Genomic DNA, 11584 nt, shown 5'->3' on the forward strand with positions numbered 1-11584 from the left:
TGCTGGCAAGCAGGGGATGAACCCAGGGGTTCCCTGCTACAGCAGAGCTGGAGGGTCATACTAGACCCTGGCCAGCTCTGCCAGTGACTGTTACGGCAGGGGTTGTTTTCCCTTGTAACTGGGGCTCCTATGGATGCCCCAGCTACAGTGGAAAAATGTCAAATAAAAAAAACATGTGAATGTCCCCCAGGGGTCTTACATGACGTCATAGGGTACATAGATGGTAAAAAACATAATTACATACACCAGTAAGACAAAATTCCAGAATAAAACAACAATACATACATAAGAAGCAAAGTAACCCAAAACCGATACCAACCTAAAACGACGCTATAAACGCCCTGTAATCCAAAACCACACATACTATATATCAAAACTCTCAAAACAAAATGAGGAATCCCTTCCCATACTTTATTTTAGTGTAAAAATACTAATGAAAAAAAAAATAACTAGAAATGTTAAAAAAGACCTTTTTTAAGCTATTTACCCCAATAAAACTAAAAAACGGGAAAAAAGTCATTGAAAAAGACATTTAAAAAAATAGTCCTATATGTCAAGGAAAAAACGCAGCAAAAGTAATTTTGATAGCTAAAGGAAAAAAAATAGGGCAGTAAAACCACCACATGGGTAAAATCCCTAAAAAGTATCTGGTCCTTAAGGTACAAAACAGCCTGGTCCTTAAGGGGTTAAATAAGTCCTACTTTATTGTTTTATACAGTTTCCTATTATTGTCTTGTTTTTACTTGCTCCAGGATAATCCCATAACTGTTTACTTGCACCTCCTCATTTACAATTGAATAGTTATGCACTGTTTGCGAGTGTTTGATAGTTTAGTACCAAATATGACTTCCCCAGCACATGATAGACCTAATACATGAAAGGGGTGCACCTCTCCATGTCTTACGTACATCTCGGCACCTCCACGGAACCTATATGGAAATATATGCCAGGTCCGACCTGCTGTACATTTCTGGTATAAGCCAGTTTCTGTCATAAATTATACATAAATGTGTCAGTCCGTGATGGCCATAGCTCCTCCTGGCAAGCTATGTCCCCTTGACGGGTGGAAGCGCAGACAGCTAACCTTTGCTAATTCTGACTACACCTGGCTACAATATACTCCAGAATTACAGTATATTAGGGCTACTTTCACATCTACATCGAGGGTACCATTTTCTTGCCCCTTTACGGGAGCAGGAAAGGAGAATCCCCTGGCCAAACGGGATCCATCAAACGACAGAACCGAACAGCTCCGAGCGGACCCAATTGATTATAACGGAGTTCGTTTGGGTTCTGCTCAGCTGTCCCTCATTTTACCGGATGAAAAAGCGTTGCATACAGTGGTTTTGTTTCCAGTATTTTGTGCCGGCTCTATGACGGAACCTCTGAACTAAGTATCCAGCGCAGATGTGAAACCGGCCTTAGCAAACACATTGCTTCCAAATGATGAAACTTTTCTGTTTCAATGTGACAGTCACCTAATGACCTCCCAGTGCCAGGCAGCTGCACATGCTGTATATACAAGTCCTCGTGCTTCCTGCTCTGCTGTATTTGGCACAGATCACTGCTCCGCTGCATAACACCCCGCTGCTGCCAGTGTTCATAGCCGTCTCCGACCCTTGTGAGTATGTCTATGCGCCATCGTTTAGTGGATGGTCATTATTTGCGTCTCTCATTGAGTGCAGTTTATTGTGGAGTATGTTATTCCCCCCCCCCCTGGTCGGTACACCGCGATCCCTTTCTAACCCAACTAATTTGCATTTGCCTTCCCGTATAGAGGCTGCAGGGTGGCACACTTGTGTAAGGCATTGAAGGTTGGTATCCAGCAGAACCTGTTTCCTGAATGAGATCACAGACTGTGCTTGCAGTGAGGATTTGCACTGCTCTGTAAAGAATGCGAAGTCCTATCCACGGCACAAATCTGCAACTGAGACTCTGATTACTGGATTGGAAAGGTATGTGCATATCTGCAGTTCAGCGGCGCTAAGGCTACATTCACACCTGCGTTACGGCTCAGTTCAGAGTTTCTGTCTCTCTGCTCTGTTTTTGGACGGAAAGCTAAGGCTGGGTTCACACAGGGCGGATTTGCCGCGGAAATTCCGCGCGGAATTTCGCCGCGGCAATTCTGCCTGCGGCCACTAATCTCGGGATTAGCCAGCCATGTGGACGAGATTTCTCAGAAATCTCGTCCACACGGGACGGCCAATCTGCTGCGGTAAGTCAGGCAGGAACCGCGGCTGTGGTGGCCGCAGCCGCGGCTGTGGTGGCCGCAGCCGCGGCTTTCAAATATGCAGCATGTCTATTTATTCTTTCTTTCTGCTGCGGCCGCGCTCTCCTTTATGGGAGCGCCGACCGCAGCGGAAGAGAAAGCGGCCGGGCCACTTCAAAGCCGCCGCGGGTTTTTCCGCGGCGGTTCTCCCGGTGGAAATCTCTCGGTTTTTGCTGCGGCCAAACCGCGAGATTTCCAACGGTAATCCGCCCCGTGTGAACCCAGCCTAATGCTGCAGCCTGCACTGTTCTCCCGGACCAAAAAAACTGAAAGTCTAACCTATTGCTTTTCATTATGGAATCAGCATTACAGTTAAGCATGATGTGGATTATAAAATCTGCAATGCGGTCATTATTACGTTTTTTTCTACAGCATGTGACTGGGGCATAAAATACTCTCTTCACATGCATTGTTCTGTACATGCCTAAGGGCGGCCGCACATGGGTGTAAGCGCATATACGCTCATGATACCATGATATATATGCAGGGTGTACGGCCGTGTGCTATTGCGTGGCCTTCTTGGCGCTTTTTACTGTACTTCTAGACTCACATTGGCGTTGTCCCGGCTGCACCATGTTGGTGTAGTCCCGGGTGTTTTCAATTTTCCGTGCAAAATCAGGCATTTTGTGCAGATGGGTGCCTTTGGTGCGCAATTGCAAGCATGTTGCGTTTTTCCCCCCACTAAATGCGCACGCAAAAACACAGTTCTATTTGCTGCGTATTCTGTGTGCAGATTTTGTGGCTGCAAATACACCCGTGTGCAGCCGCCCGAAATCCTAACAGAATCCGCAATGTGTGAACATGACCTAAAACCAGATGAGTTATGTGAACATATTGATTGGATTTGTAATTCAGTAATGCCTTTGACACTATTGATTGGTACCTTAACTAAGGCCAACGTCACATGGGCGTATGCATATTTGCACACACAAGACTGCAGCGGCTTTGTGGAACGAACAATGCTTTTTTGCGTGCCCATTGCAGTATTTTTCTGTACTTTTTCCACCCACAAGGCCATATGCATTTGCGTGCAGCAGAAAAATATACACCGATTGAAATGGCTAAATAGTCTAATGAGTTCCAGATGTGTTCTTTTGCCTGTGCAGTGTTTCACCTATCTCCTAGACACTTTTGTGCACATTTGCGCATCCCCATTGACTTCTGTAGGGAATTTTGATGTGCAAATGCACTGGAAAATGGAGCATGCTGCAGTTTTTTTTATGCGCGACCGAAATGCACAGAAAAAATATGCAAATGTGATCGAACCCATTAAAATCAATGGGGCCTATTCTCTGCGTATTGCACATGCAAATTCTGTATGAGCAAACGCACCCATGTGAGGCGGGGTTAAATATTGATGTTCATCTCTTCGAAAGCATAATGCAGACAGACCTTACCAGGGTGTATGGCAATATTCACTCAATCCAGTTCTATCCTACAGGGTGTAGACAAATAATGGAAACACAGTATGAAATGCATGCTTTAAGTCAGTGTTTCTCAACTCCAGTCCTCAAGGCACCCCAACAGGTCATGTTTTCAGGATATCCTATGGTAAGAACACCTGTGGCAATGTCAGAGGTGCTGACGATAATTAAATCGCCTGTGCAATACTGAGGAAATCCTGAAAACATGACCTGTTGGGGGTCCTTGAGGACTGGAGTTGAGAAACACTGCCTTAAATTGCATGGGATTATACATCACATTTCAATATGACATGTAGAGATCAATTTTAAGTGGAGGTGACACAGATGCTCCTGGGCAGAAGTGAATATCTGCCCGAGCAACAAGGTTCCATTGGTCAGAGATTTGAGCCAGTCAGCTACTATTACCAGCTGGCTCCCCAAACCACCCAGAGCAGGGCAAGAGGTGAAGTAAACACAAATTTGGCAAGAAAGCTCTCAGTCAAGCAGGGGTCGAAAGGGCAGCTCAGTGCTAATGAGTAAAATCCCATGCATTTCGTACAGTGTTTCCATATTTTATTCACCCTCTGTATATACCTTAGTATGTTATTTCTGTTAAAAACAGGTATGAATTACTATGCAGGTCATTTTTTTTTCATGCACAGTTTTGGTTGGCACAAACAGCAGCATAACATACTTTGATTTGTGTTATAAACCAACCGGAGCCGCCCTGCCCACTAATGGAATCTGTTCCTCTTATTTTTTTCATAAGGCACCTTTGACACAGAAACATATGGTAGAGATATACAAAGAACATTAAGGGCATAGCATGACCCAAGTGGCAAGAGCTATGTCCAGTTTGCAATAGTATAAAAAGTGAAAACATGCTACTGTGGGCATAGAGAAGAGGTCTCCATGTTGTGACTCTCCAGCACAACGCAGTTGTCAGAGCGTGATAAGGGTTGTAGTAGTTTCACAATATCTGGAGGATCACAGGCTGGAAACGAATTGCTTAATGGCTAAACAGAAGTGAGAAATACTGCATGTCTGGTTTCACAATTACTATAATACATGTTATACTTTACTTTTGCATATTATAAATATAATATGTAAAATCTAGATTACCTCTCTGTGCAGAATAGTAACAGCCATTACCAATGGCTTATATTAGTCAAAGAACTGACAACTTTAAAGTGCGGCTCCTTACAAGTAAAAATCATGACTGGCATGGCGGTATATTATTGGCTGTTAACTTGTATATTAAGGAATGACAATACATATGAGGAGATGCTGAAAAGTCCTTGGCTTTGACCACAAAAAAATTGATATTTTCACAGTTATTCTACATAGTCCCCTCGTATATGAATACACTTCTCACTGTGGTGTTGCAAATTAATCACATCCATGTCTGTGCCTTGTCATAGGTATGTGTGTGTATATATGCATGCCTCTTCGGATCTATTTCTTTATGCCTGAGGAAAAACCCTGAGTAGGTTCGAAAGCTTGTTATAACATCATGTATTTTTGTTAGCCATTAAAAGGTATCATATCTACAAGATTACTTGGTTTCTCCTGCTGGGAACAATCACATTTTGTTCTACTGGCCAACACCGTACCAAACGTTTTTCATGTTAGAAAACAGATGGTAGCTGGAGGGTGCCAGATCAGACAAATAGGGAGGCGATCTTGGCCCAGGTCATCCAGTTTGCTCTGTGTGATGGCCGCTGTGTGGGACGAGGCATTGTTATGCAAGAACACAACACCTTGGGTCAACTTTTCGGGAGTCTTTGACTTCAGCGCTTCCTTTAATTCATCCAGAAGTGTTGTGTAATATACATCCATAATAGTAGACCCCTTTGGAAGTTAGTCTACAAGCTGTATCCCATCTTTATGTCATTTCGTAAATAGGTGTGATTTTCTAAACTTTAAAAGGCCGCTGTCATTTCAACAAACTTTACATAAATCAATGGTACCATACAAGCGATTGTAAGAAACGTTGTAGTATATGTTATCAAAGAAAATGCCTTTTTCAACACTTATAAGCTGATGCTTCTTCTCTCTCTGATCTTTCACAAAAACCCCATCACATAAGTATGCAAATGCAATTTTCATGCGAGTGCGATTTTTAATTTTTTCTATTGAAATTACATGGGAGTTTCACATGCATGAAGACTGCATGCACCGCAATGGAAAGTGTTTTTCTCTGAAAATTACGTGTATACAAATGTGATATCGGTCTGAGACCGATATTATGTTTACAGCCTAAAATCCATATCTAGATAGATCAGATCACTGAAGGATCAGGTTACATGCAGCTGTAAAAAACAGGCACATTAGCAGACATTAACGGGCCAATAGAGGATTAAGGGTTAATAATTATGTCTAGAGTAGAGTGGCCATGCATGCAAAAATGCTATAACATTGACTAGAGAGGTTTTCTGGGACTAAATATTTTTACAGGCTTAAAATGGTGTAAAATAAATATAGAAATCCAGTGGAACGCTGTAGCCCCACTGCCTGCTGCTCAGGACCTGGAAGCAGCCAGTGAGCAGTTACATGTACATGTACTTAGCCAATTACAGGCTTCAGTTGCCATGGCATATTCTACACTGAAGCTTGTGATTGGTTGAGCAGTCACATTTACAATGTGTGGCATGTGACCGCCTCTTTCGAGTTTTGAGCGGCAGGCATCGGGGGCCCAGCACTGGACAGGGAGCTGCTGGAGTACGATATTATAGATTTCTTTCCTCTGACTTTACTCAATTTTAAGCTTGTATTTTATTTAACGGGAAACCCCCTTTAAAGATATCATACAGTTTTGTATATGCAGCTCCTTTACAGGTCTAGGTGTTTTCACATTTACAGACTACAAGCAAACCCTGTGTGTAGTGTAAAGCTGCAGTCATATGTTATTTTTCTCTCCTCTACACCCCCTTCTTGTCAACCTACAGACAATATCTGCTTTGCTGGCTCTACCTCCCCTGATCTTCCCCTTGCTGTTGGCGTCCCCCAGGGCTCGGTCCTCGGCCCCCTCCTTTATCTTTCTACACAGCCCCCATTGGACAAACCATCAGGAGATTTGGCCTCCAATACCACCTGTACGCTGATGACACCCAGCTATACACCTCTTCCCGTGAGATCTCTGCACCTTTCCTCCAAAACATCACCGACTGTCTGTCCGCTGTCTCTAACACCATGTCCTCTCTCTACCTAAAACTAAACCTCTCTAAAACTAACCGGCTGGTATTTCCACCCTCCACTAACCGACCTCATCCTGACATCTCCATCTCAGCGTGTTGCTCCACCATAACTCCTAGACAACATGCCCGCTGCCTTGGGGTCATATTCGACTCCGATCTCTCATTTAGCCCCTACATCCAATCTCTTGCCTGAACATGTCAGCTGCACCTCAAGAACATTGCAAAAATCCGCTCTTTTCTCACCACGCTAAAACCACTTATTATTGCCCTCATCCACTGTCGGCTCGATTATTGCAACTCGTTGCTGATCGGCCTCCCCTGCACCAGACTCTACCCCCTCCAATCCATCCTGAATGCAGCAGCCAGGCTCATCTTCCTGTCCAACCGCTACTCAGACCCCTCTGCCCTGTGCCATTCACTGCACTGTTAAATACAGAATTCAATTTAAACTCGCTACCTTCATCCACAAAGCCCTTCACAGTGCAGCGCCCCCCTATATTGCCTCCCTCATCTCAATCCATCACCCAGCCCGGGCTCTCCGCTCTGCTAACGAAACTAAAATGCACGCCCCTCTAACTCGAACTTCTCATTCCCGCCTCCAAGACATCTCCAGAGCAGCACCGGTCCCCTGGAACGCACTACCAAAGGCTACCCGGGCAATCCAGGACTCAGAAAAACTTTAGGCGAGCTCTAAAAACGCACCTCTTCAGGGAGGCATACCGCATTCCCTAAACAAACCCCTCTGTACTCTGCCTGATAACATGCTCCCTGACCTACTGACTGCAATCCCTGCTAGCCATCATAAACGGCTCCTGCAGTCATACTGATTCTGCCGTCACACGGCGAAACGTCTGATCATTGTCTATGTGTATAGAATCCCTCAACTGTCCACCTCGCCATACCGTGCACATCTCCAGCCCCTTTACCTTTTGTATCCCCCCATTACTTGTAGTATGTAAGCTCGTTGGAGCAGGACCCTCACCCCTATTATTTCCATCAACTGATTACTATGTAACCGTGGTTCTGTAATTTTTGTACTTTTGTCTTTCTGTATTCCCCGTGTCTATGTAAGCGCTGCGGAATATGTTGGTGCTATACAAATAAAGTTTATTATTATGAATTGAAAAAGGGGCAGATGAGAGGGACAGTACTGTTATAATAACTGTGTATTACAAATCTGGAGACCCCATTTATTTAAAAGCATAAGCACGATGAACACTTTTTGAGAAAATATACAAGAAGTACTGTTGCTTATTCTGTATTGTAGTTATTAATTGGATAATTACTGTCAAAATTACTAATTACTAATTCTATTTATCTAATTTGTAGGTTAAAAGCAGACTCAAGGAGTAAACTTGGATATTTGTGGACTATGTCTACCCTCTTCATTCTCAGCCTAGCTGCTGTCTTCATGCCCACTCTGTGTAATGCATATTCAGTCATTGGGAGTAATGAGGTTATTTCTAATTACTCTTATGAGTCACTGACTAGTGTGCCAATGAATGTATCCTCAAATACTACTGTACTGGATCTATCACACAATTACATTGAAAAACTGGAAACCACAGACTTCAGCGATTTGAAATATCTCAAAGTCCTCATTCTGTCTTATAACCAAATCACCGACATATACTCTGATGTTTTTGATTCTAATCTTCATCTGGAATATTTGGATTTATCCAACAACCGACTTGAAAAAATATCTAGCACTTTTCCAGATAACCTACGTCATCTGGACATTTCCTCCAACAACTTCACAACAATGTCACCCTGTAGAAACTTCACAAATCTTCTACGGCTGGAATATTTAGGTCTTGGTGCAGCCAATATTTCTAAATCAGATTTGGAATCTGTTTCCCACTTACATTTGCATGAGGTATTTATTGAGTTAAATGGTTTATATGAATATGAAAATTCTAGCCTACTGGTGTTAAATACAAACTGCTTACACCTTTCTACACTATCTGATCAAAAAGACATTTTCAATGTACTTTTTGATGCTGTCAACACCTCAAAGATTTTGAAACTATCCAATTTTGGAAAATGGGACGGAAGACAATTCTACGATAAATATATTTCGGCAATAGTTAACAACTCTCGGGTTACTCATTTAACCATGAGGAACCTTGGCTTACCGTGGGTAAATCTTGTCAACATTCTTCAGAAAATATGGCACTCATCTCTGGAGAGCCTTCACATATATAATCTCACAATACAGGAATTTATCTTCAACATAACATTTGACTATTCTAAAACTTCTATGAAAGAACTCTTAATTAAACAGGTTACAATTGAAGTATTTATATTCAATCAATTGAACTTGTACCAGCTGTTCTCTGAAATGAACATCAAGAATCTAACAATTAACAATGCCAATTTACTTTTTATGACCTGTCCTTCGAATACTAGCACCTTTGAGAACATAGACTTTTCCCATAATGCAGTCACAGATGATATTTTTCAGAACTGTTTGACACTCACTAAGTTGAAAACTTTTAAACTGGCAAGAAATAAATTGCAAAGGTTGTCTGAAGTAAGCCTTATGACGGAGAAGATGACATCCTTACAATATCTAGACATTAGCCAAAATCCTCTTGCTTACAGTGAAGAAGATTGCCACTGGTCACCAAGCATAGAAACGTTGGAGATGGCATCTTGTTCATTGCCCAACTCTGTATTTCAGTGTTTACCAAAAAATGTCACAACCGTTAATTTACATAACAATGATATATCAGATGTCCAAGTGGAAATAACTAATTTGACAAATTTGAAACACCTTGACCTTGGATATAATAGACTTTCCGATCTACCAGACTGCACATTATTTCCCCAACTTGTGATGATAAGTGTTGAGTACAATCAGCTTCCATATCCATCCCCTGAGTCTCTCAAAAATTGCTCGGGTTTAAAACAAATTAACATTGGAAACAATCCGTTCCATTGCTTCTGTGAGATAAAAAATTTCATAAACGAGAGAACAAAGTCTCCAGGAACATTTATTGGTTGGCCAGATAACTATGTTTGCGAAAGACCCGATGAATTAAAAGGGGTCAGTTTGAAGGATTTCTACCTGCCTGAGATATATTGCAATGTTTTTATGATGGTTCCAGTTATTGTTATACCAATAATAGTTGGTCTTTTCCTAGTTTTTGGTTTGTGTAAGTATTTTGATGTACCTTGGTTCTTAAAAATGGCCGGGCAATTAATAAGGACGAAGCAGAGGACTAGGAATTCCAAGAACGGATACCAGGAACTCCAGAAAGATTTCTCCTTCCACGCTTTTATTTCCTATAATGAAAATGATGCATCTTGGGTGAAGAATATCTTGCTGCCCAGTATTGAGAGCATGAAAAATATACGTATTTGTCAGCACGAGAGAAATTTCACCCCAGGGAAAAGCATAGTAGAAAACATCATAAACTGTATTGATAATAGCTACAAGTCAATCTTTGTGTTGTCCCCACACTTTGTTCAGAGCGAGTGGTGTCATTATGAACTGTATTTCGCTCATCACAAACTTTATTCTGAAAACACAGACAACCTTATCCTTATTTTGCTGGAACCCATCCCACAATATCTTATTCCTTCACGATATTTCAAATTAAAAGCTCTCATGAAACAAAGAACCTATTTGGAATGGCCAAAGGAAAAAAGTAAGCACGCTCTTTTCTGGGCTAATTTAAGGGCAGCTATAAGCATCAATTTGTCTGACTTAGAACAGGAAAGCTCTGTTTCTGTCCCAAGTGTAAGTGCATGAATGATTGGCTAGATTCACCTAAATGGAACTCAACTGCAATACCAGCCACAGCCAGTGGAAAACAATGGCGCTGTTTCCAGTCAAAATGTGTTTGGCATCTTTTTTTTAGACCTTCAGACTGAAAATTAGACCAGGGGCACAAAACAGACTATTATTTTATTTTTCACCATTGCCTGCCTATGCCACCAACCAACTTGTTACTCTATTGCCAGCAAATGTACTATAGTTGTCATCCAATGGTCCATTGGAATCTATCCTTAGAAATATAAGATAATCTGTTCCATTTTTCAAATTTTAAATTATTTTTATACAGTTTTAGACTATATTTAGGATGTGTTTTGGTGCCTTGCAGATCTGTAAATACTAAGATTAAATCTAGAGTCAAAAAGTTTTTAGGACTTCTGTCACTTTGTGCTTTTCATGCATTGCAATAAATATTACACTTTTTCATTAAAATTTCCTGTTTTTTTGACTGTTTGACTATTTTCACGTATACCAGAGAAAAAAAAGAGGAATACAAACAGAAAAAATAGGTACCAGGTAAAATGGAAATAATTCAAGTCTCTATCATCTTAATAGGGTGGTTTCTGGGCATTTCATGAGAGTGAGGGTTTATACAGGGCTACCCCCTGCTCACTCCCGCAACTCACCACTCTCCCCCTGCCGGCACCCGAATCTTTAGAGACGAGCGGGCAGGTACTTGCATAAGGCACTACTCGCTCGAGTAGTTTGCTTAGCGAATATGCTCGCTCATCTCTATTTATGTTTAATGAGCCAGACGACCAGATTCCCCACATGTGTAAAATTTAGAAAGTGGAAAGGTATTGCTCACGGGCATTTTCTTGTAAACATAAGTCTGATTAATCAAGGCTATAGTTTCTCCTAAATTAGGGACATGCACACTTTTTCAGTGTTGAAATATAACCAACTCATATAATGCCAACATTTTCCATTCACA

At 41.7% G+C, this 11584-nt stretch overlaps 1 protein-coding gene across 1 annotated transcript; it reads left to right on the forward strand.

The window, feature by feature from the left end:
- Positions 1 to 1551: 1551 nt before the first annotated feature.
- On the forward strand, positions 1552 to 11098 carry LOC136572531 (toll-like receptor 1). Its single transcript, XM_066573191.1, has 3 exons — positions 1552 to 1621; positions 1778 to 1955; positions 8199 to 11098. Exon 3 carries the CDS (start codon positions 8242 to 8244, stop codon positions 10624 to 10626), a length of 2385 nt encoding a protein of 794 aa, XP_066429288.1. The 5' UTR covers positions 1552 to 1621; positions 1778 to 1955; positions 8199 to 8241; the 3' UTR covers positions 10627 to 11098.
- Positions 11099 to 11584: the final 486 nt, after the last annotated feature.

The sequence above is a fragment of the Eleutherodactylus coqui genome, chromosome 7 (genome assembly GCF_035609145.1).
Source record: "Eleutherodactylus coqui strain aEleCoq1 chromosome 7, aEleCoq1.hap1, whole genome shotgun sequence".
NCBI lineage: Eukaryota > Metazoa > Chordata > Amphibia > Anura > Eleutherodactylidae > Eleutherodactylus > Eleutherodactylus coqui.

What these genes read in the sequence shown, in the direction of transcription:
- LOC136572531 (XM_066573191.1), top strand. Translation starts at nt 8,242, where the DNA reads ATGTCTACCCTCTTCATTCTCAGCCTAGCTGCTGTCTTCATGCCCACT.